We start from the raw sequence: 27,308 nt of genomic DNA on the forward strand, positions 1-27,308 counted from the left end.
GAACTGAGAAAGTTTTGGATACGCTGCAGTAGACTATATAAATCACTGTCGAAGAACATTTACGTAATACCAGAACTCGCTAGTTGAGTTGGAAAATGAGGGACAAAAATTGCTTGAAACTTAATTTATGTATTATAATGTTTTAAGTTGCAAATTACAATGAAAAAATAACCATACTGAACACATTTATTATTATTGCGTCTTTAAGACTTTAAAAATAGTCTGAGGTCATTATTCATGTTTTTACTGCTAACGACAATAACTTGTTATATAAAACAGTGGATGAAACACATTCTTCGGTAAATACAAATAAATATAAGATTAAAAAGTGTAGTAATCATATATATGACGTGCGACATCTATTGGGTTTGTTAGGTTTAAACATGGCTGCTGGTCCGATTGCTGAGCGTAATCAAGGTAAGACTAAAGTTGTTTTAAGTTATATGAAGAAATAAATGCGGTCTGTGAGTAAAAAAAAAATTTCTACACTGTTGGTTTTAACTTTATTCAATCAAAGTTACGAAAGGTAGTAACTAATATATTAACACGTGAATCTAATAGCGTATGAACAACAAGGGACCATTCGGTCTTTCAAGTTTCGGCTCTTTGCAATATTTATTTTTTTATTATATTAATAATAATATGAACAAAATAGAGTTTGTTTCACTAAAGTTTGCATAGTTATCTCAGATGCTTGATTACCAGCAACTAAAGGAAGATATCTTGTTTTCATTTTCAGGTTCTTACGGGAAGAAATAGTTATATTTCAATAAAACAATTGTCAAACACATTTTTCAGTCAAATACAAAAAACTAAAAATTTTCAAAAAATGATTGGAAAATACAAAAGATATACAAAAAATAGTTTTGCCTGAACACAAAACAAAAAATATGATGATTCAATTCATGTAAAGAAAAACCTAAAGCAGTTGCCCACAATTAAAACATTGTTATAAAATACTTTTGAATATTTATAAAAATTAGAGACATTTTAATGGTCAATTTAATTTGATTACCACATTGAAGTCTTATAATTGTTCACAAAGTATGCATCTTATGCTTTATCAAAGTAATGCTAAATTTTTGCAACAAAGTACCAAATGTTTGCATACTCTGTATTCATGAATAGGAATGCAATATCAAAAGCTAGTTTGTTTTAAAGCAAGAGTCAGTGATCATGCAGGTTAAGCATTGTCCAGTGAGACATTATCCTGGATCCCATTTATTTAGGTAATGAGTTGTGTAACCAGAAAAAAAAATTGCTTAAGCTCACCTGAAATAAAATCCATTGTTTGTTACACATATAAAGAAATTTACAGCAGGTGGAGTTTTGAAAATAGCTCATTCAATTTAACAACCAGAAACATAGCATTTTCAGAATCTTAATTTCTTAACTTTTCAGTTTCAGTCAATTATTTAAAGACAGTGTATTAAGTTAGCAGGTAATCATGAATACATTTTTGCAAATAAATAACTATTACATTTTATCCTGTGACCAAAAGCATTATAAAACGAGGAAATTTTTGTGATGATTCATTTTATGCTCTTAAAACAATGACAGTTTCACTGAAAACAATATTTTTCTGTTTTCTAATAGCCAGTAACAAGAAATATCAAAATTGATTTATTAGAAGATAAGAACAAGTGATTTATTGGGCATATAATCATTGAAGAAAGTATGATGGTCTCTATGGGTAATCTAGTATAGACTTTCATTTAAGATGTCAAATAAGCATAAAATGTACTGCTTGTGTGATATGTTTTGTTTTTATGATAACCACAAGTGAAAATTTTCAATTTGTTTTGGTTGTGTCAGATTTATCAAATCTGTTTCTGTCTTCCTCTAATTCTGATCTTTGACTTGTTATAAGGCTCATTCAGCTTTCCAACTTTTTCATTGAGCCCTGGTCTTGACTAGTGATTCTCTTTATTTTCTATTGGTAATAGCCTCTGATTATCCTCAGTTTTCTCTTCTGTGCCATCTGACAACCCAACTCTTTTTTTTTTTTTTATTGCCAATTCTACACTCTATTGCTTCAACATATTCTGTTTCTTTCTGCCACAGAATCTTTCCCTTTCACCTTCACATGGATTTAATTTGATCAGTTATTCTTGAACCAGACTTTTCATTCTGGGCTCTTCTACATGGTCCCTCTACCCAAATGGAATCTGTGGCTTTAAATGTTTATCCATTAGTCAACTTTTTCACCTAATGGTTTAACTATTAGATATCTCCCTTCCCTTTTCCATGCCATTTTATAGGATTCAGCTCTCTCTGTTTTGCAGGTTATTGAGTGATGTTGTTCATCTCTGTTGGCTTCTTACTACAAGGTATTCTCCCTCTGTTCTCTCAATCTGGTTCCAGTTTTCCCTTATCCTTCACCCTTTGGCTCCGCTCCTTTGTGAGCTTGTCAAATAATCAGTTATTAAATATGACAATTGCTATATAATATATACTTTTATTTTTCCAGATGCCACTATATATGTTGGTGGATTGGATGAAAAAGTGTCTGAAACTATACTATGGGAACTTTTTGTTCAGGCAGGACCTGTAGGTAAGTAGGCCTTGTTTTTAGGTTAAATTTATTGCATACTATACTGCTGAATATAGACCTGTAGGGAAGAATATCTTGTTTTCATTTTCAAGTTCTTACAAATTATTCTGTAGAAACTTTTCTAGACAGTAAGAAGACCTTATTTAAGATGTTCTAAGCTATACTGTTGGAATTTTGTATTCAGGCAGGAACTGTAGGTATAAAAACATTGCTTTTATGTTGAAGTCATTACAAACTATACCATAGAAACCTTTTTTCAAGCAGGCCCTCCAGGTAAGATGACTTTGTTTTTATATTAATGTCATTACCAGCTGTACGTGTGGGAATTTTTTGGCAGTAATATGGCACAAAACATAGAAGTTTAGAATTGGAGTTTACCATAATTTTGTAGGTCTTTATTACAGCAATGACGATCATGGTATGCAATCCTTATTACGTGCAGTGAACAGCAGTGTACACTTTTATTACATCCAGTACAGAATTAGTCTTAAAATGTCCTGATGTTTCTGTAGATTTGCTCACACTGTGGGAAACCCTTTATTGATGTTCCCCCACCTTTACAACAGACTTCCACTTGTTTTGGACATTAGTCCTAGACTATATGGCCTTGGTAAAATCTTTGTCTGAATTGGTCCACCCTCTTTTTGTATGCCTGTCCTTCTTTTCTGCTTCTTTCCATGTTGCTATCTTTAATTCACAGTATCCCTTGATAGGTTATTTTTGTTACTGCTCTTCTGACTTGGTCAGTCATAATTACTAAGTCTCCTCCTTATGGAAATCTTGGGGAATCTATTTGGTTCATCTTGAAGGTCTGTTTTTGTGCCAAGTATCAGATATTTATCTTTTTTCAAGATGTTATACACTTTCATCTTTGTATGTGGCTTTTGGTCATTCTCTTGGAAGTTGGGCAAGTTTTTCTTTAAGAGGAGCTAGTCTTGCTTGCTCTTGTTTGTCATCTGCCTTTGCAGTTTATATCTGTGGGGGGGGGGATACTTTATCATTTCTGATCTATGTGCCATTTTCTTCCTCCATTCCATTTGCCTCTTCATCATATTACTTTCTTTTCATTTTGAGAGAGGTCTTTGTGTTTATTCAAGTGCCAGTTACATTGTAGTTTTGTCAGTGACATTTTTTCCCTGACTCTTCTTTATCTTTAGTTTTTACACACTCATTCTTAGCCATTCTAATTAACTGTCCTTCTCTTGTGGTTCTTCTTAATTGAAACTTCTTTGCAGCTCATCAGGGCTTTTATGTGTCCTCCATTCAAACCTTTGGTCATTCTTTCCTACTCTGTCTTTTTCTTATATGGGAGATATGGTTTTGATAATTTTACCTTGAATGACTTCCATATTCTTCACCAGCTTAATTTTCATCTTAGACCACTTCTTTTTACTCAGAACTTGAGCTGATTGGATATTTTCTCCAATCACTCTCCTTTTCATTTGTTTTGCTTGAGCAATTTGGTATTACCTCGCTTGTGTTGTTCCATTTCTAGGCAGTCAACATCATGCATTCTTGTCATGGGATTCTTCTTCTCATGATTAATCTCTTTTTATTTTAACCAGTTGGCTTATACAATACATCCACCCTATTCATCCATGGGCTATGTTGTTGTTTTTTTCATGTCATTTCTCATTTTATTTATTATGTCATGGATTCTCTTACCTGTGCTCTCAATTTTATGTTTTTGCAAGCTTTGATTGTGATGGACTGTGATGCATTTGTGTTCTGTTACTTAAACCATATTAAGGTTTCATTTGTCTCTTGGTTTCATCTCGCTACAGTTGACACTTTAGAATCTTTCCAGGTGTTATGAGGAGGGGGATTCGTTGTTGTTTTTTTTTTTTTTTAAGCTCTTATATAACTGTTAGTATATTTGTATATACTGGTAACAATGGAATCCAGCAAGTGGTCAATACTGACTTGCAGAGAATACTTCTCATTCCCAAAATCACAATGATTGGAGGATAATAGAAAATGCTCAGTGCCCATAATTGAGATTAGATTTCTGCACACCTCAACCTATTGCATAACCTATCAAGGTGGGGCTATGCGTAGGTGATAAAAAGTTCCTGTTCTCTCCATACACAGTTCTCCATTGTTCTTATCTATGCGTATTTCTGTCTTACATTTTCTTCTACTTTAGTAGTGAGAGAACCCTATCTTTTCCCAGCCCTAAACCTCTGGGGAGATCAAAATGGAGTGTTTCCTTTTAGATTAATGTAATTCTATTGGCATGAGGCCAAATGGACAAATCTTTCAATCATAAGTAGGGCTTTAGTGTTTACCTGGAAGTGCAGTAAAGGCCATTTACTGAACTTAGAATCATATTGTTCCCAGTATTTATGATAGTAGGTCAATTTTGCATTGTCCTTGAGATGTGGTCTTGTATGATTTATTGCTACATTTGGTTATTTTGGTATTTTACATATGTATTTTTTTAAATATTGTATGACCTGATCTTTTCTCCAGCAAAGCTACATATACATGGTTTGTACACACACGTAGACACACTCCTGGGATGTATGAGCCAGTTAAACAGTCATTACATTCTAACCATTTATGCAACAAATTATCACCATCCACAAGGTTCTTCTGGTACCACTATCTGCTGTATTACTTCTGTTGAATGAAGAGTATTTTCTTAATGAAATGAATGCTGTGTCCCACCAAGTAATTCCTCTTTCCAGTGATTGGCATACTCCATAGGGTTTTCATTTTTGTTGCTATATTTTCAGAAAGGAATTCCCTCTTTACGTACACCAGTATCTCCACTATTTTCACAATATAGGATTGTAGTAATCATTTCTGTGCAGAGGTGAATCATTACTGAAATTGACATTTTCTTTACCTGAAAATGTATTTCAGATGAATACCTTCATCTCCACAGAATCATGACCATCCCTTCTTATTTCTGGTGTGCATCTATTGCCCTGACAAGAATGATTTTTGATACACAAAATGTACTTTCAGAGGAGAACTGTTGGCAAAGGGATATAGTTTAATGCTCATTGCTTCACAAAGTAATGCTGTACACATAATTATGTCTAGGAGTATGAATGTTCTTCAAAGGCTTGGCATAAAACAAACTTGTTATGTTATTCATTATCACAGTTTTATCCAGAGTGTTAAATAATTGTCTCTGTCTTTTTTTCTTTTTTTTTGAAAGTCCATATGGGAAGGTACAATTATTTTAGGCCTACCATGGATCATAGTTTGCAGGTCGTGGGTTAGAATCCCCAACCTTCCAAACATGCTTGTCATTTTTGCTGTTGGGGCATGAAAATGTAATGGTCAATACCACTATTCATTTGTAAAGGTGTAGCCCAAGAGATGGCATTGGGTGGTGATGACTAATTGCTTTCCCTAGCCCTCCTATAGCTTTTTACTTTTGTAAACAATCTTCATTCATGGTTGAACAGGGCTCACATGTCAGCAGGGTTCCTGTTTCCTTCTCACAGTCACATTTACATCTGTTCCTGAATGAATTTCTTCAGAGCTGAGGTGCTTTGGATGGATTACCAGGAGGGTTTGGGTTGTTGGTCTGTGGAGAAGAATTCTCTTCACATCAGTGTTCTCAAACTCCTAGTTATTCACTAGGCTTTGGATCATTTTCTTTCTCTTGCCAGCAACCCAGCTGCTTTTGATTCATTCTAACAATTCTACCATGGTGGCTTATATCAATCACCAAGGTGGTGCCAGTTCCAGATCCTTGTGTTTTTGCACTATGGATCTTCTTTACTGCCCCCACACACACCAAATTCATTTAATGGCATTTCATGTAACAGGTGCTTTTAATCTTGTGAGTGGAGGAAACTATCTGTCAGAAATACATTTTCATTTAAGGAAATTATAACTTTTGACTGGAATCTTGAATAACTAACTGCTATAATCCAGTTCCCAAATGTGTTTAATTTTTCTGCTATATGTATATTTCTGACACATGAAGTGCTAGTTTTAGGCTGTTTGGATTAATCTCTTTATTTAAGTGTATGTTGACTGAAACTTTGAGTTATTGGCTTCAGTACATTTATCACATCCATATACTTGTCATTTGAAAAGCTCAAGATATTTGTCAAGTGTTAGTTACAAAGAGATGAATTAATTTGTTTAGTGTTATTACATAATATTGTTATGTGTTTTTCTTTTATATACATCTAACATTTACCTTACACTTTTGGGACACAGTGAACAAAAAGTGTTAACATACATATTAACCTGTGCTGTCATTGTATTCTAGGAATATTTCTAGCTTATTAATCCTGTTATATTTTTTTCTTTACAGTTAATGTCCACATGCCAAAAGATAGAGTTAGTGGGTCTCACCAAGGTTATGGATTTGTAGAATTCCTGGGAGAAGATGATGCAGACTATGCCATTAAAATTATGAATATGATAAAGTTATATGGGAAACCAATTAGGGTTAACAAGGTGAGGTCATTGTGCTTAAAAGACAAAGTATGGTCATTGCTTAACTCTGTCTCTCCCATGTGGGTATATTCTGACTCAAAAGTAAAATTCCATCACTGAATTAAACAAAAATATATAGAAAATAAACTTGCAGTTGTTCTCCCATATATTTGAAAAAAAAATTGAGATAAGAAATCTATTCAACAAAAATGTTTAATCTGCTTCATGAATCAAACATTTGTAAATCTTGATTTTGGATTTATTCCAACATGCTTTGACTCAAAATCATTAATATTCATGAATACCCATTTTATTCTCTAATTACTTGATATGTTTAACAGGTAAATGTGTGTTGTGACTGTAAGGCTTATCTCAATAAACCCTTAAGCTGTTGGTCTTGCTTTGGTAAAAAGCTATTAGTAAGCTCAGCTCATTTTGACCTGTGTATTATACTTGTGATTCTTAACTTGCCCATGTTACAGTGCCCAGAGATGCTCATGAATATCTTTGAAGAAGATTTACAACATGTAATATACCACTTTTGGAAATTTGTTTAATCCTTTGACCAGTAAAAAATTGCACAATACCAATTACAGTTATTAAGATGCTTGTACATTTTGTTCAGTATGTATCATTTTGTCCTAGATAGATACCTTTTATTCATATAGTTTTCTACAGTTAGCCCTCCCTTTTTAGATATGATATGGTAGTAACTTGGATACAAGTGATGTGTGCCACTTTTTCAGATGAAAACCTTCCTGATTGTGTTATATACTGTTGCCTGGGGCATGTGGAAAGGGCCCTGCATGGCCAAGCATGTTAAGGCATTCGACTCGTAATCTCGGTCACACCAAACATGCTCGCCCTTTCAGCCATGGGAGCATTATAATGTGATGATCAGTCCCACTATTCATTGGTAAAGGAGTAGCCCAAGATTTGGCGGTGGGTGATGGTGACTAGCTGCCTTTCCTCTAGTCTTACACTGCTAAATTAGAGACAGCTAGCGCAGATAGCCCTCGAATAGCTTTACGTGAAATTCAAAACAAACAAACAAGCATGTGGAAAGTTGTTAACTACTGACTTTTGTGATTATAGGCTGTTACCTGTTGCTACACATTTCTTACCACAACTGGGATGTGTTAATGGGTCATCCTGGTGTCCCAACTTGATCCATATTGTTTTATATAGCACTATTAACTATACATAGAAGATGGATCAAAGTGCCCATAACATGACATTTTACAAAGTTACATTCAAAATGTAATTAAAATGTTTTATGGTCAATATGTGTCAATAAATTTTGCTTCAAAGTATAGATTATAATCCAAATTGTAATATAAGTTGTAGTTTCTTAATTTCAAAATAAATTTGTATTTTTACCTCTCCATATCACATGGCACTTTTTTGCTTAAATTGCCCATTTAAGATTTTCTTTCTACCTTTATATAATATTCTGAATTTGCAAAAGTTATAAATTTGTTATATAGACATTGCTAAGCCATAATGAAAATTATAGCCTTCAATTTTTATGCTTTTCTGAGATACAAACAACAGAGACTCATGACATGCTCATACTGTCATGTCATGTCTCAAAAAATGTCAACACTTTCCTCTAACATTTGCTATTGGATTATTTATAACCAATTAAAACAAAATATTCTAACTAAATTATGTATGAGGTTATTAAGCTACTTTGTTCAGATGATATGTTTTGAAATATTGCCATTGTGGAGTTTGTCTTAACTAACAGAAGTTTTAAACCCATTTATACCTTAATTAGAAAGCTAGTTAAATTATAGTACATTATGTCCTTTGTGCAGTATCTAGTAATAATCATGAACACCTCTGAGAAAGTTTTACAACATGCTATATTTTTGTGCATGATAATATTTGGTGTTCTAAATTGAATAATTAAAATATACAATTAATATTTTTTGAAAACAAACATTGTTTCAAAAACAGTAGGTTTCAATATGTTATTGACTTTATCATATCAGTGACAAAGGGACAACAGTTCAGGTAAAGTACTAAATGTCGTTTTATTATCTAAAGTTTTTTATTTATGATAAAATTATCAGATTACATTAGAAAGCTTAAAATAAAAAAATATAAATGAATCTCTCCATAATGGAATGCATGCAAGTTGCATGCCATTATATAATTCAGTACTTCGTTTGCTGTTAACTTGCACTAAGTTCTTGCTGGGTGATTTATTGCTTTGTTACATTAGTTAGGCATGATTCAAAGAGTAATAAATTAAATGAAAACAGATGTAAACTGTTGTGAGCCTGAGTCTTTTACAGTATACAATTTAAAAAGAAATAAGGGGAGTTATTTATAATTATTTCATATTTTTCAACTTTTCACACTAATCAGAATTTGACTCAGACTAACTCAGTAAATTCATAGATCTTTAACAAAAATATTTTATCAGAAGTATTGTTTTCTGTTTTGTTTACAAAAGAATTTCATACATACTAAAAGCTTGCCAAATTGCTTAAAGTTTCGGAATTATAGTAAACATTAATTTTCCAATATGGGTATCTGTCCAGCAAACTTACTCACACTTGGTATCCTTGTCTCTAAACTTCTAAATATCTGATTGAAGTGTATGAATATTTTGTAGTAGAAAGGGTTGCAATATACCTATCCCTGAAATGATCAATCTTTGATGGTATTACACTACTTAGGAAAGGGTTTGGTCTTCCAGTGGCACAGCAAGTGTGTCTGCAGATGTACAATGCTAGAAACCAGGTTTCAATGTCTGTGGTGGGCAAAGTACAGATAGCCCTTTGTGCCTAGCTACAATCAAATGGACAGGGTTTGTATAGGCTCTTGCAAACCTGAAAACCCCTGAAAAATTGCTTGAACAAAATCTAGTCTTTGAGTATTGGAAATTTACTGTTAGATCATGGAAAGTTGTTTTTTTTTAAGTGGGTAATTTTTCAAATTCACTTTTTGCCTTACCCATTTTTCAACCTTTGGTCCTATGCAGATATATTGCATACATTCTACCTAATTGTCACTCGCAGAGCTTTTGGATTGGCTCACTGTTTTGTCTGTTAAATGTATTCTTGTGTGAGGTTTGTGTCACAATAATTGGTGAGTGATGTTGCAGTTACTATTTTATAATAGTTTATTTATTTAGTTGTACATTTAGTGCTTGTGTAGTGTTATCAAAACATCTTAAATTTACTCAAAAATACTAGGCAGGTGCTAATTTAATGGAAAAAAATGACAGAGGTTGTATTTATGCAGAATTCTACACTATATACACTGGAGATTTTAATAACATACAAAAATAGCATCATTAAATTTGTAAAACACAGATGTAATAACACCTACTGGTTCAAATATTTATGTAATGTAATGTGAAAAACATATGTAGCCTATTCTTTAAAAAAAAAAAAAAAAACCTTAGAGTCTCATAGCCAAATCAGTAGCATTAAAACCTACTGCCAAACATGTTCAACTTTTTTGTCAAGGGGACATTATGAGTGATGATCAATTCTACATTACTTATTTGGCAGTTCAAAAATGAGGGCAATTATAGGTAGCTTTAGTAACTTTGCCATAAACAAACAGATTTTGTAGTTTTCTTTTTATTTAATTCTTAAAGGTTTCAAACCTTGTACAGTAATGCTATAATTATCAAAAGTTTTATTTTACAAAATAAATTGAATTAATTCTACATTTTATTTATTTCACTTTAAATTTACAATATTTGGTTTTTACTTTGGCTTACACTTATCTATAGAAAAGTTGGTCAAAACATTACTTGAGAAATTAGTTTTTTTTTCCTTTTACTTCAACATTATGTTTAAACAATGATTTGATTTTATTAACTATGTCACATGTGCTAGATGTTTGGTTGTTAAACTCTAGGTGCAACAGGTTACATGTTGCTTCTAGAATTCTGCATTTTCAACCATAACACCTACTTTTTACATGTATCAATGCTGAATCCTGATACAAAAAAATTAGGAAGAATATTTGGAAAAACAGCATTTGCTGTTTGTGAGTTTTATCACAAATTTGAGGCCTGTTGACTTCAACATTTGTAAATCATAGGATTCATAGCATGACATTATTTTTTATTTGTGGAAATAGATGAACCCTCTTATAACAGGCAAAAAGAAATGTACATCTGAAACATTTTGTTCATCAGATTTTTATATAAGCTTTGGTTTTATGTAACTTCTTGATTTGTGTATTCAAAATTATATTTATATAGCATACTCAGTCATTTCCAAGCCAAAGAGGTAGTGATGAACATACATGACAAATAAACACAGTAGCAAATAAAAAAAGTAAATTCAGTGAAAGTGGTACCATATATAGTATACTTTGTACATGTGTCTGCATAAATAGGATCATCATTTTGGTAGGAATATATTATTAAATTTAATGTCTTATTTGGAAGCATCATAATGCTCAGAAAAAAGGATGCTAAAGTAATCAAACACATACATCTTCACACATACAGTATTAAAATATCAGTGAACGTCTGTATTCAGTTTTGTAACTAATTGTTTTTAATGAAATAGAAATAACAATAAATAGAAACCATTTCAGTGAGAATGAAAGATCTACAATAACTAGTATGTCAGCATCATAATAGTGACATACCATCAAAAACAGCATAATAAAACCTATTACAACAAGGTAAGTGCTCTGATTATGTGATAATATTAAGCAGTCATATGAACTATGTAATATGCAAGTGATAATAACAATAGGTTACCTTGGGAGATACTAAAATGACATAACTGAAATGACCTAGAATATGAACAGTATGTACTGCAACATATTTATGTAAAATTGTAGTTACATTATTACTTTGGAATTAAAAAGAATTTGTAGTGTTTTCTGTTAAATTTAAAGAAATTGTGATAAATCATTACACTGAGAACCATAGATTTGGAAATAATGTTTCTGGTACAGTATCCTACCCCCTCTCACAAAATATCTTTTTTCAGTTAGTTCTGCCTTCTATCAGTGCATCTTTTCAGTTTTTGCCACTGGCTTTCCAGCTTCTCCTTCTGCATCTCTGCACATAAATGACCATGCAGAAATTCATCACCAATAGCAGTGCTATACGACCTCTATCGTAACCAGTGATTTGTACACATTTATTCTCATTAATCACTTCTTGATTGCTTGTTTCACTCACAGATTTGTTAACATTTTTTTCTATATTACAAACTTAGTGTTCTGTTACTATGCTTTTCTTATTTCCTTATTTATAGAGATCTTTTTGCTAGTGTATTGTGGACTTCACTCTTAGGCAAATGGTATCTGTATATTTTTCTCAAAATCTACATTGTCCATTCTGTTATCCTACTCACTGTCAAATATATTGTAACTCTTCCTACCATAGACATGAAGTACAATTCCAGATGTTGCTAGGTGTTTGTTGTTATCTGTGCAAAAAGAATTGGGCCACAGGATTAGGTTACATGCATCATAGAAATGGGATCTTTTGTAGGATTGCTAGTAGTTCTCCCTAGTGGCCTTTTGCTTCATAAATATGTTTGTCTCAGACATTACATTCGTGAACATGAATAAAAAAAGTAGACAGGGGTTGATGCCTATCTCTGATACTCTGTGTCTTATACTTGGCCAATAAGTTCTTATATTTTATGATTTTTTATGAGGAAGATTCTGACTAATGAATGAAAATTTCTTTCTATGGCACTTTCAGCCTATTTTTGTGCCCTTCATGTGATCTCCTGGTTAGGTATTGTTCTTCTTTCCAGGAGACCTGTGGGAAGGTTTTTAATGTGTACGTCTTATTTCCAGTAGCTACACTCATGTTTAGTGAGTTTATATTAGTTGTGTGTATTGGTCTATTTTCCTTACAAAATAATTTTGGCATTTTATGCATTTTTTTTATCAGTATTTGGTAAATTAGATTTTGTAATAATACTCTTTCTATCTCAGTTACTTTAATTTATAATTTGATTTTTAGTTGTTTTTGTTTAGTTTTTGTTATGTCTGTGTTTTACACAGTTTTCACTGTTTGGGTGATTGTGACTTTAGCCACTTTTGTGAATGTGTTGGCTTGTTGTTATACTTCCTTCTGATATCATACTTCCCACTTCTCACAAGATTAGTTATTCTTGTTGGCTGCTGCAATAAATGTCAACAGTATACAGACAGCATCCAATCCAATATATTCAAAACAAGTCAGATGAATGTACAAACATTTGTTTCACTATTAGTTATCAAAGTTGTATATAAAGCTGTAAATATTTCTCTTTGTGTTTTGTCAGGTCCCTTTTTGATGGGATAGTGGTAAGCCTATGGATTTACAATGCTAAAACCAGTGGTCAGTTCTCTTTAATGGAAACAGCAGATAACCCAATATGTCTTTGCTCTAAAGAAACGTGTACACTTCTTGTCAAAAGTCTATACAGTCTAATTCATTTACTTAAGAACTCAGTTGACAAGACAAGTTTATTTTTCTCTACTCTATTTCTTATTGCACAATCTGCAGTAGATTCACTTATGTTACCTCATGGACTACCATGGTTATTTCCACAAATTTAAATAATTGTCTCTATTTTATCAAAATCCACACTTTAGAATATCTTTTTACAAGACAAATTCTTTATCTCTGTTATTACAATACCACTGTGAAACGCTTTAAATGTTGACCCTTACACCTAAACTAATGATTATGTAGTCTAGCTTTATTTTCACTAACATAATGTTTTCTGTCTTAACTTATGCTTACTTGGTTGCCTATACATAACTTATATCTGAAACTTTCTGCAAAATAGGAGACATTATGATGTAACAATACTCACTTAAAGAAACAAGAAAAATGTAGGTTTGAGTAATATGATGTCAGTTCGTAACAACTGAACTACACACACAAACAGTGTATGATTCTTACCAAATTACATAGTAAAACTTGTCATTAAATATTAGATCATTAAGTGAACTAAATAATAAGTGTTAACAAAAAACAGTATTTGGTATGATGTTTTCATCCAGTTTCTTTGAGTGTTTTTTTCTTTCTCAAATAACATTCTAAATGTTGCTATTGAAATAAATGTGAAAGAAAAGTAGTAACAAAATTGATTATAAATGTTTTAGTATTAATACCTTTGCTGGCATTCACATCTTATTTTAACAAATGGCATATAAGCAGCATTCTGATCAGTACTGTATTTATTGTATCTCAGCTAACTTGATGAGCTATGGCAATGAGTAAAACTTGTCGTTTACAGTGAATATGACAGAAAAAGTTTGGTTGAAATGATGATATACACTTTTTTTGATAAAACTTTAAAGGACCAAATGAAGAATTTTGTATTAAAAGTACAGCTAGCCAAAAATATGTTTGTTATGACAAAAATAATTATATTTTACCAATAAAAGGTATTCACACTATAACAACTGTCATGATAGTGAAGGTGGTTTAGACAATGAAGTATGAAATATTTGAATCAATTAATTCATTAAACCATTAGAAAAAAGTGACATGAAAGAAATGTATAAATTCAGTTTCCATAAAAAAAAAGAAAACGTTATGCATTGAACTGTATCTTCACGTGTATATTAGTTACATCATTGTGGTTGATCCTATTGTCTCTCTATCTCCTCATATAGGCTTCAGCTCACCAAAAAAATCTTGATGTTGGAGCTAATATATTCATAGGTAACCTTGACCCTGAAGTAGATGAGAAGTTACTGTATGACACTTTCAGTGCTTTTGGTGTCATTCTGCAGACGCCAAAGGTTGGTTTCACTTTTCTACTCGTGGAAGGAAGGTGGTGGCATTTTTTAGTATTGAGTCCATTATGTTCTTAAATATCTAAACAATTAATATATGTGAAACCTTTAATGATACTGTTTCTAGAAAATGAAATAAACATTTCATAAGGCATTAATTACAATAAAGTTATATAATATTATGTAGTATAGTTTTGAGGTTGATTAATAATAGAGCATTAAGTAGATGTGGTAAGTATATTCATTTGTTCTTATATAAGTTTCATTAAAAATAATGTTTTAAAATTTTAGACACAGTGTAGGATTAGAAATAGAATTTCTGTATAATTTCAAAATAAAATTATATGAATTATGTTTCTGAAGTAAAACTGTATAAAGTACATACTTGATGTATTCTTACTAGATAATGAGAGATCCAGAAACGGGAAATTCCAAAGGTTATGCTTTTATAAACTTTGCAAGTTTTGAGGCCTCTGATGCAGCTATTGAAGCAATGAATGGCCAGTACTTGTGTAACCGACCAATAACAATATCTTATGCTTTCAAGAAAGAATCAAAGGGAGAAAGACATGGTTCTGCTGCTGGTAAGGCATTATTTAATTTAAATGTCTTATATGTATTTTGTAAGATTAGGTAATAAAACATGGAAAGTTTTCTTGATGTTAGTTGATGTAAATATCTATTATAATGTGTAGTAATTTAAGACTTTTTTTTCTGATAGTTTCACTTATTTTGCAAATGTTAAGATGTAAGAGCTCATTTTTCAATGTATTTGTTAATAAAGATGTTTATTTATAAACTATCTCATGTACTTAAACTGTGGTGTCTTGTTATCAATAACTTGCTGTTTAAAGTTTAAGGGGTGTAATGTATTTCTGCTGTTTGGTTCTATTCCACAGAACGTCTCCTAGCAGCACAGAACCCTTTATCTCATGCAGACCGACCTCATCAGCTTTTTGCAGATGCACCACCACCCCCAACTGGTCCACCTTCTTCTCTTCCACCAGTACCTCCCCCTCCTCCACCACCTCCTCCACCAACAGGGCTCCTTCCTACATCTTCAGCACCTACATCATATTCAAGTAAGTTGATATATTTCTTCAGTACTGTTATTTTTAGAATTACATTTTTCAGTTTTTTTATGTTTAACTTGTTGTAGTTAACTGTCATGTGGAACATAATGACAACAACTAAAATTTGTTATGAAGCTTTGTGTTGTAAATATGTGTACTGTCTCTTTGATATTTATTAACAATATCTTAAAAGATAACAAAACATTGTAACTGTTGTTCTATTTGCTTCATTTCACTGAAAAAGATAGGGCTCACTGTCTAAAGCACTAGGGTTCATCTTATTTTTTTTTTCTTCTGATACTGGATTTAAACCACATCTGCAATTAAATGATATTTGCTAGTTAAATTTGGTTCTAGACATACCACATTAACTGTAATCAAAACCATTTGTGCATATGTATGTATGTTTATTTTGATTTTCAACAGTTAAAAACATTTTCTTAATGTCAAATAATTTAAATAACTCGAGAGTCCATCTATGTTATATAAATAAGATTTAATTTAATATTTTAAAATTTAATGTTTTTTTTTTATAATTAAATGTGATCTTACATTTTACTGACAGTTCAGGCATAGAAATAGTAACATTAACACTTTTAAATCATTATTTTCAACTCTTTAGTTTATTAGCAAATGATTAAAAATTGCTGGAGTTAACTGATAATGCTGTTTTTCATCACCACCTTTTTTAATAGTAGAAACTACACATCTTAATTTTAATGCCCTGTTTGAGTAAGCATTATTTTGACTTCTACAAATTATTTGTTTTGATTTGGAACTAGTAATAATTTATAAACAGTGTTTGAAATGAAAGATAAATAATAAAGTACATGAATCTAAAGACAATTACATGCTTGCATTTATTGAAGGTGACATTTTTATAATATTTCCCATCTTGCAATTCAGAATTCTGTATTAGGTATGCTGTTTATGAATAGTAATAAAATATTTTTGATTTCTAAGTCTAGATTGGGTTTGTTTGTTTTTTAATACAAAATTTTTTTATTATAACACCTGAAGAAAAATATAATAATTCCATTATAAATATCATTGTCTGTCAGCTGATGAATAGAATACTTTGTTTAGGACTATTTTACAATACAGTAACATTTTATTATTAGAAATTCTGGTTCTCTTTTGTTTACCAGTGAGAAAGCCAGTAATGTAAGGATTTTATTTTCTATGTAAATTTGAGACAGCTGTGTGATCGTTAACTAAATCAAGTGATAAGTACAATTCCATTTCAGTCTTGTTTGGTTTCTTGTTTTCAAGTTCTGTAGCTAGCTTTACAGAGTTTTTTATTTAGCAAAAAATTTGTTTCCTAAAGTATAAGATGGCATGCTTGGGTCACGAGGTTATAGAGTGTATTCTAAAGCTTTACAAATTTTTCATTGAATAATAATAAAATAGGTAGTCAAAGATCATGAAGAGGACTGTTTTACTCTATTAAATGATGATAAAATTGTGGTTAGTGCTAGAACTAGTTAGGTACTTGGTGTTTTGAAAAATGGTGATAATGAACACAAATAAGAAATCTCAGTTTTGGCTGTTCAATTTTTGGATTCTTTGAACAGCTTAAAAGCAGTATATACACTAGAGGTGGAGGGAATATGCTGGGTAGCTCTTTATATCTATCTTCTGATTACCTGTATATATTATTTTTTCACTTTTTTATTTCATATGTAGTTTAGGGGTTGGCACTGTATAAACACTGATTGTATATAGAACAAGACATTGAGTATTCTATGTGTTACAGTCCTATGATATTTGTTTATCATTGACTGGTGATTCCTGTTTCACCCTGTATTTTAGCTTTTTAAATCTTTCACACTGAGTAGGTCAAAGTGTACATATCACAACCTTCAAGAGTTACATTCAGAATTTAAATAAACTACTTTATTACCACTATATATAAATATGTTTGGTGTCAATATATGGTTAGTAATTCAAGGTTTAATATTATTTGAAATATAAGAAAATATTTCAAAGAAAGAACCTTAGTCTTCCCTAGTATGAGAACTGTAATGTGTTATCTGTGGCTTCCCTCTTCAATTTATTTACCACCCCTCTAGCAAGTTCAGAACTTAGCACAAATTATTCATTTTAATATTGTTTTCATTTAAACATAGCATAATTTTATAACTTTCAATCTCATTTGATTTCAAAACCATAAACTATAAAATGAGACCTTTCTTTCCAAGCCCACCTGCCACATTCTCCCTTTCACAAATTGGAAATATTTCTCTCTGATGTTTAATATTATATTATTTGTAAGCAATAGAAAGTCAAAGTTTCAATCTGTCAAATGACTTATTATTTAACATTGTTTTCTACAAACACAATTCACTTTCACTTCCAGTTTGAACTTGATTCTCACAGGAAAAAACACTGATGAGCTTGTCTGAATTTCTAATGGCTCATGTCACATAATTAGAAAGCCACAGTAGTTGTGATTGTTGTGGGACATTTTACCTGTTATTATTCAGTGTTCTTTGGAGCATCATTTAATTAAATAAAAAGTTATTTATTGCAGTAGTACCATCAGTATAAAAAAGTGTTATTGACAGTCAATAGTTTATGGAAGACAACCTAGATTAGTACTGTATTACTTTTGTATTCTTTATTTATTTTTTTATAAAAGTAACTAAAATGTAAAAGTCAGAATACAACTTTTTCACAAAATACACATTTGCCAAGTAATTTCAAATTTTATGGTGGGAATATTAGTTTAGGCATGGTTCAAATGGCAATTAAACAATAAAAATTTTAGCATAAACAGATGTATACTGTTATGATATTAAAGGTATTTAAGGTAAACAAATCAAGTTTCATGTTAAAAGTTGAAGTCATTCTAGAAAGAAAAAAGGGTAAGTTAGACTTATATTGAATTTTTTGAGATGGTTATGAGATTGGTCAAATTGACTAACCTCGTATAGAGTTAGAGAAAACAACAGAGTAAATATAGTTATTCTGAAAAAAGACATTCAGTAGTTATTTAGGAAATTTTAGGAATTATGTAAACAAAAGTTGAAAGTTTTCAGATGAAGAAAAATATCACTAATCTTAATATGAAAATTAATTTGCACTCTGAGTAGTCAACACTCGTACGTCATATAATTAAACATTAAGTTTTAGTGAAAATCCTTTATAAAAAAACTGATTTTTTTGTTGTTGTTTACAAGATAGTTTTAAAATTTACTGAGGATTGGATAAATTTCTTGAAGATACAACAAGTACTTTCAGATTTATAGTATGTATACCACCAATGTGATACCAAGGTTCCAGTAATTTGCCAGGCAACTCTTCATATCTTTGTGTTGTTTAAACTCTTCAACACAGGCTCATCAGTCTGACCAACCACATTACTTCTTTGTACTAGTCTAAAGTCTTTATAGATTTAATACTTCTAACTTCTGATATAGTGCTTATATCTTCACAAAATTTGGCAGATGTTATGAGTTTTTCACATATGAAAAGTCATATTCTTTTGTAAAGTATTTTTAATGAACTAAAATAAAGATTTGTATATGAATATATTGAGTATTTATTTTAAATAGTCTGTGTGCAAAGTAATTTTCATGTTCAGGTTAAAAATACTTTTCCTCATCTCAAAAATCCCACATTTTCTTTGAGTAACCCTGAAAACATCCTAAATACATTTCAAATGTTTTTTTGTTTGTTTTTTCCTGTAAATCTTTATATTTTATCTCTTACTTTCTCTTTCCTATCTCCAGGATCAGTCAATTTGTTTGACCTTGCAAAAAATCAAAATAAATCTAAATTATCCTTTTCTTTCTAGAAAGACTTCAAATTGTAACATGAAACTACATTCGTTTATCCTAAGTACCATTAAACTTCTAACAGTATTCGTCTATTTATAATTAAATTTTATTATTTAAATGCACTTTGAACAGTGCTTAACTACCATCCACACCATTATAAGTTATAAATTACTATAAATTACTTAACTAACCTAAAGAGATCCCTGTTTTTATATTTTAGTTACTTTAATAATAATAATATTAAATAGATAAAGAATAAACCTGAGAAACAAGAAATAAAGTACATACCCAATCTTTTTTTTCTTGCTGATTGTGAAGAATATTTCAGCCTACTTTTTTATACTAATAGTAGTGATGAACTAAATAACTTCTATTTAATTAAGTAATGCACCAAAGAACATAGGTGCAAAATAAGCAAAAATAAACAATTTTTCTGGTTTTATAATTGCGTGACAAGAGCCATGAAAAATTCATCCATGCTAGTCAATAAGTTTCTATTGGGAATGATGTTTGCATTCTGAGTGAAATTAACTATTATCTGTTCAGAACACAATGTTATACAGTTCATCATTTGGTAGCTGAAGCCTTCACTTTCTATGTTTATAGGTAATGTGTAATTAAACTTAAGAGAGAACAGTTAATGAATCCTGAAAGAGAGTATAATAGGTGGGTGTGACAGGAGGGGTCTGATTTTCTGTTCATTAGCTCTGTAATTAAACAAAATTGAAAACTAAAAATTTTGGTTTGTCTCAGTAATAACAATTCTACAGTAAATAATTTACATGTTTTATGGTTATCTTTATTTTTTTCACACAGTTTCTTTCTGTTGTTTTTGTTAAAAGAACAAGAGTTTTAGGAACAAATAAAGAAAAAAAAGGTTTTATAATTTGGGTATTCTAAAGAAAATTTACAGTTATGGCACAGTAACTGTTTGAATGCTTATAGATTACATTATTGCTATTTCCTTTTTTATGTAGTGCCTCCTCCACCACCACCACCACCAACCTCAACTGTAGCATCAAATCTTCCACCACCTCCGCCACCAGTCTCAGGTTTGCCACCACCACCACCTCTCAGGCCATCTCTGAGTGCTGGCCCTCCAAGCTTTTCTAATCCTCATCCACCAGTTCCAGTCTCAGGTATGTTTTAAATTAATAATGGGTCACTACATTTACAGCCACTTTGAATCCAAATTTCAGTATTGTTCAAAATTAATTGAGAGTTGCATTTTCTTCACCAATTTGAGTCCCATTATCAGGCACATTTGAAAATTGAGTCATGTTCTTCATGTTAAATTAAGTTGAATCTCAACATAAGATATGTTCAAAATCATAGATTGAGTCCCAGTCATAAACATATTCAGAATTCCTTAAAGATTAAGTTTAATCCAAAATGGAGAATTGTACATAATCAGCTTAATTTTCAGTCTTGCATATGTTTAAGATATATGGTAAGTCATTTTGTACATTAACAGATTGAATCCTAGTCTCAGGTATGTTTCAGATGTTTGGTGAGTCACTTTCCTCATTAACAGATTGAAATAGTCTTGGGTGTGTCATAAGTTTGTAATAGACAAAACTTGTCATGACTATATATAATCAGGAATTTATAATGAACCTCTTACTTCTTTTCTGAGTCCTTGTATTTCAGTCATGCTGTGAAACATTATTATAGAAATTTTAGTATTGCAGTAGCTCACTTTCTTCATAAATAAATTTATAAATTTCAGTACTGCTTTCAACTGTGTCATTCATTAGTATGGAAATTACTAATCTATCACGTAAGTAGACTGGTTAAACTATCCATATAATTTGCATCTACATCACATATGTTTTGTAGTAAATCATATTAATTTTAGTTTTGTACACACTGGAAGGACTCATTGCAATGAACAAAGATATGAATATTTTTGCAGCAGGCAATAATTATGATCATTATGGTTTTAAAAAAAAGTTGGGCTTGTAAAATTCTAGTTTGGATTAGTATATTTCCCATGCATAACTGCTTGTGGCTAATGAATAAAAAAAAAGTTTTACATACCTGGACATGTAGTTACAATTTTGATCTGTTGTACAGTAATGATTAGCTCATTTTCAGATTCATAACTAACAAGGTGCTTCTGTCTGATACAAGTCTTCAGTAATTGTGGAGACTGTGTGTCATGCGTCATCAAAAACATTTTCCTTACATTAAATGTGGTTTTCAATATACTTTCAACTAAATTATCTTTAGTATTTTCTGTTATAGTCAAGCTCTGCATTTGCTTGCTTACTATATTTAGTTTCGTGTTACAATTTGAAGTCATTCTAAAAAAAAAAAAAACTTACATTTATTACTTCTTTTTTTTATTATGAGGTCAATCTAATTAACCAACCTCCTAATAAGTTAGGATGGGAAAACAACAAAAAAAATACAGTTTTAGGGGAAAAAACATTTAAAATTTGATTAGAAGGTTCATAAAAAAAATATTCACTTGCAATTTAATGAGTAACCATTGAAACTCTTGATCATTATTCTGTCATAGATTAAAAGTACACAATTAGGCATTAGACCTTATGGTAGTCATTAGTCTTCAGAAACAAAACCAGATGCTGTGTCCTCAGTTTTATAATGAGGGATCGTTTGCACTGTCATTCTTTTCTCTCTTTGCAGTAAGCTTTATCAGAAATATGTGATCCACGTATGCTATATGTATTCACTATAACTAGATAATTAGTGAAACTTTTATAATCATTTACTCTCACTAAATGGCCAAGAAAAAACTGCCCTCTATTTTCACATGATATAGCTGAAAAAAAATTACCAATTTTACTCTCATAAGATAGCCAAAAAAATTGCCCATTATTCTCATATGAGAGTAGCTATTAAAAGAACTTGCAATGTTATAAATCAGATCTTTATACTTGTACTGAGCAGAACACATGTAGCCCATTGTGAAGCTTTGTGCTTAACTACAAACATTTATGGCAATATTTCAATTACTTGGATAGTTGGAACAATCAAACACTAATTGATTAGTTTTGTGATTTGTGAGACTAATCAATCAAGCTGAACAAACTTGCATTACCCATAAATGATAATGAAAAATCATATAGACTGTTTTACAATTATTGAGAGTTGAAGTAATTGAAAATATTTATTTTGATTAAGTAATTATTTTCATGAAATTGTTCACTTTAATCTTAAGTTTGATTACTAGATAGCTGTAATAAATGAAAATCGTAGCAGTTTGAAATGCTAACTTTGATTTGTTGACTATGTTTTAATAGTAATCTAATTATAATTTAAAGTAGTGAATAGTTGGAATAATCAAAGGTAGTGATACTGAAACATAGTGAAACATGAGTTGATAATTTTTGTGACAGTAATTGATTATTTTATGTGACACTAATTTATGAAATCAGTGCTCTTAGGTTATTGGCTGAGTTATTCATCCATCATATTAGAATTAGACTTCAAGAGTCTGCACATCTTTGTGTTGTATTGTTTGAAAGTACATGACTGAGTTGCCATGTTTCTTGTAATACAAGAAGCAAATGTGATATTTCTAGCCAAAGAACACCTGTTGTACTGTTTGTCAAATAGAAATTACTTGGTTTCCAGGAAGCAGTACAAACAGTTATGTTCTATGATTAGCTGAAACATCAATATAAGATTCATATCATATTTATAATGAATCACTTTAATCCTCTGACTACCTGTGACTTGAACATCAGTTTTGTACCTTAATTTACAGTGAGTTGCCTGATGATTAACATTGTTAGAGCTGTATGCTTATATAAATAAGTGTTATCTTTATCTTTTACTATTGTTGGTTTTATAATAATAGTATTGCTTCAAATATATTTTATGTAAAATTTGATCTTTCATATTTGTTTAATTGTTTTTTCGTCACAGCGGGTATGCCTCCTCCCCCACATCCTCCTCCAGTGTCCTCGTATGGAGGAATGGCTCCACCACCGCCACCACCTCCATCTATGCCTCCCCTTCCACCAACTAGTTCACAGCCTCCAATGCCTCCACAGCAGGGTCGTGGTGTTGGAATGCCTCCAACATCTGGACCTGCAATTCCTCCAAGAGGACCGCCCCCTGGAATGCCACCCTCTATGGGTAAGAACAAAGTTTGGTGTTACATTGCAATATTGTAGCATATTATGGAACCAAACAATGACATGTTACTGTCAATACTTTGGAGCAGCTATTCAAGTATATCAGTTTTTGTTGTAACATGCCCTTCAACATTTATTGCACCAAAGTGTTATACTTACCCTTAGCTTACATAAATTAAACTGGATTACATTGAGTAAGCTGTACACAGCCTTCACACAGTCCTCACAACTGTTGTATTGAACTTTGACTTGCATAGATATATCAGGTATTGAACTAAGGAAACTATACACAGTTGTCATGACTATTGTACTCAACTTTAGTTTGCACAGATATACCAGGTATTAAATTAAGGAAACCACACACAGTTCTTATAACTGTTATGTTCAACGTTAGTTTGCACAAATATACCAGGTATTACTTCAAGGAAACCATACACAATTCTCATAACTTTTATGTTCAACTTTAGCTTGTGTAGATATACCAGGTAAAAATTGTGAACTGTACAACATCCTTACACAGTCCTTGCAGTTGTTTACTCAACTCTATATTGCATATATATACTGTTTATTAGACTGTAGAAGCAGTACACAGTCATCAAAATTGTTGTTGTTAAATTTAGCCATGGATTAAGCCAGTCTCACACTGGGAAGGTATACAGGATCCTAACACAGTTCTGCCAAGTGCTGTACTGATTTTTATCCATAGAATACCAGCATGACTTGCTATGAGTTAAATCTGTTTACCAAAGTAACCATGTTAGCATTTTAGAGTTAACTTGTATAGACTCATGTACAGCTATCTGATGTTTTATGCTTAACTTAAACATTCACACCTGTTTCCAAAATTAAATTTCTTCTCAAGTTGCTCCCCATTGCCTCAGAAGCAAGTCTCATGGCTTATAACACACACACACAAAGGATTTTTGTACTTGTGATGTTCACATCAAAGATAGTCCATTCTATAATTTTATGCTTAACAGTAAAACAAACAAAATCCTTCTAAGTTTCTCTTGTCAAGTGTTCCAGTTTCAACACTGTATAATCGTGAAATATCTATACACATACCAGGTATTAAAGTGTACCAGATTTTCAAAAAAGTGTTCTAAGTTCAAAATTGGATAACACTAAAATATCCACACATGTACCAGGTATTAACATGTGTCAGACTCTCATAAGCTTTCTTGTCAAGTTTTTGGCTTTGTAAGAGTGTTCGAAGTTCAATATTGAGTAACAGTAGAACATTCACATACGAAGCTGGTATTAGTATATACCAGCTTCTTCAAAGTTTCTTTTGCCAAGTATTTTGGCTTGAACAAAAAGTTCAATGATTAACATTGGGCAACAGTGGAACCTCAACACACATGCCAGTTACTAGGGATACCATATTCTCCAAAATTTCTCTTTTCAACTTGTGTAACTTGAAGAAAATGTTCCAAGTTTAACATTTGGTAATAATGGAATATCCACACACATACCCGCTATCAGATCCTCCAAAATTTATCTTGTCAAGTTGTCTAGCTTGAACAAAGTGTTCCACTTTTAACATTGGATAACAGTGATTTCAAGGAGTAATATTAGCTTACTTAGTTTTTGGACTTGTAGAGTCACTTTATAAAGATTCTTTGTTCTTTTTTACATGAGAGTATTAAATATTTATTGTATTTATTTCCCAAAACTTAAATGTGATTTTGATTGTGCTTTAGGACCACCTCCAGGTATGCCTGTGCCCCCAGGGATGCGACAACCACCTCCAAATATGAATTTTGGACCTAGACCTCCACCATTTGGTGAGATAAACTTAAAGATTTAGGATATATTGTAGGTTCCCATAACTTTTGCATATTGGTAACTAAAACATCTTAATGCTTTGGAAATTTCCTAAAATTAAATGAGAACAGTTAGTATCTGCTTGTAGGAAGTGATATTATTTTAGTCAATTTCACATGGTATCTGATGGATCCAACCCACAAACTTTAGTTCACAAGGCACTTTAAAAACGTTTAAATTAACTCATTACTTAACTACAGTAAAAGTTCACAAATCTGATTATAAACTATCTTAGCAGCAACGATAATTTAATGAACCATTATAGAAGCTAAATAATTAATACTCGTGTCTTTAAAGTCTTGCTTAGTTAGGTATATATCATGTTGCAAAAAGAATCTTATTCTTTACAGGACCTCCACCTGGTAGTAGGCCACCGTTTCCACGCAGAGGACCTGCACCACCTCCACCACCACCACGTGGAGTGGGGTCCCAAGGAGGTCCACCTCCGCCTCCTCATTCAATGCCTTCTGGAGGAATACGCCCTCCACCACCACCACCTCCACCAAATTATGAAAGCTAGAAAAATGAACATCCAGCTTTGAGTATTATCATAGGGATAGTATTTGTTTTTTAAAACCTGTCTATAACCATTCACATATAACCTGATTTGAATTCTTTGTATATTATTCCACTAGTGAAATAAAGTTTTCTCTTACTTGAAATGCTTGAGTAGTTTAGCAAGAGTTCACATCAGTATTTTTTTATTATTATTATTATATTTATTCTGTAACTTAATTTGCAGTAATGTGATTAACAGAAGAGTGTTACATGCATAAAACACATTATAAGGACTATATATGTGCAATTCAGTTATATATTTTAATGTGACTACCATTCCTATCTCCACCTTCTGAGGGAATTTTATATTTGTATTAATTCCAGTTTGCTACTTTACTTATTTTAATTTTCCTTCAAAGTATGTCATCCAACAGAAAATGTCAGAAAAAAAATTAGGTTTTATGAAATTGCTTCTAACCTGCCTTAATGCTATATTCATGTGTAGTATTTGATATCAATGTAAAGAGACTTGAATTGGCTTTCCCTAGATCATAGTTTAGTAAAAGTGTCTGTAAAATCAACATATCTATTATGAATGTAAAACTGGTATGAATGTTAAAAAACATTTTGCTATTTTATTATAAAGGCAAATATTATGATTTGGCAAAATTGTATTCATGAAAATAATTTGCATAAACTAAAATTGTACATTTTATGGTAAATGATTTGGTTGTGTTTGTAGGATGCTTTGTTACAGTAAAAAGTATAATGATGAACTCCAGATTTTTTAATGCAAAAATGATTCGTTTTGTTATGTTTATAGGTTGCTCTGTCATGTTAAGACATGTTACAGGATCTGCCTAGGTTCCTTGTTAGTCCAGTGGGAACAAAGAAAATCTCAACCAAAAATGTTTTTTAGAAGTTTTGAGGAGTTGAGAAAGCTCCTTCTCCAGTCTTTTATTCAGTTTTTAAATGTCTCATGTGTTAGATAATAAAATTAACGAAACAAAAACAGTATTGAATATTATTACGATTTAGTCTAAACTGTTAGAAAAAAGTTACCAAGTTAAAAATTGTGGTCAATTAATATTTTCTGACTTCCTAATAAAGCTGTAGTTGGAACATAAAAAAACAAGACTGCTGATCTGTGAAACACAAACGTTATAGATTGCTTCTAGTAGAAGTTTTCACTGATTAACTCTTTGCTGTTAAAAAATCTAAACATTTTCACAATCATGAAGTGAACTTTAAAAATTATTTTTATGAATAAACATGACTGGAAAATGTTTTCAGAATAAAGTCTTCTGCTTAA

At 31.4% G+C, this 27,308-nt stretch overlaps 1 protein-coding gene across 2 annotated transcripts; it reads left to right on the forward strand.

The window, feature by feature from the left end:
- Positions 1-284: 284 nt before the first annotated feature.
- Positions 285-27,308, forward strand: Spx (Spliceosomal protein on the X). Of its 2 annotated transcripts, XM_076501140.1 has the most exons (11): positions 285-417; positions 2,471-2,554; positions 6,840-6,985; positions 14,585-14,713; positions 15,111-15,291; positions 15,607-15,789; positions 20,540-20,701; positions 23,460-23,672; positions 25,375-25,458; positions 25,849-26,040; positions 26,820-27,308. In XM_076501140.1, the coding sequence occupies exons 1-10, from the start codon at positions 384-386 to the stop codon at positions 26,016-26,018; spliced, it is 1,386 nt and encodes a 461-aa protein (XP_076357255.1). In that variant the 5' UTR covers positions 285-383; the 3' UTR covers positions 26,019-26,040; positions 26,820-27,308. The 2 variants fall into 2 exon arrangements, with proteins under 2 accessions (XP_076357255.1, XP_076357254.1); XM_076501139.1 differs by having other exon boundaries at positions 25,849-27,308.

This window comes from Tachypleus tridentatus, chromosome 5 (genome assembly GCF_004210375.1).
Source record: "Tachypleus tridentatus isolate NWPU-2018 chromosome 5, ASM421037v1, whole genome shotgun sequence".
NCBI classification, from domain to species: domain Eukaryota; kingdom Metazoa; phylum Arthropoda; class Merostomata; order Xiphosura; family Limulidae; genus Tachypleus; species Tachypleus tridentatus.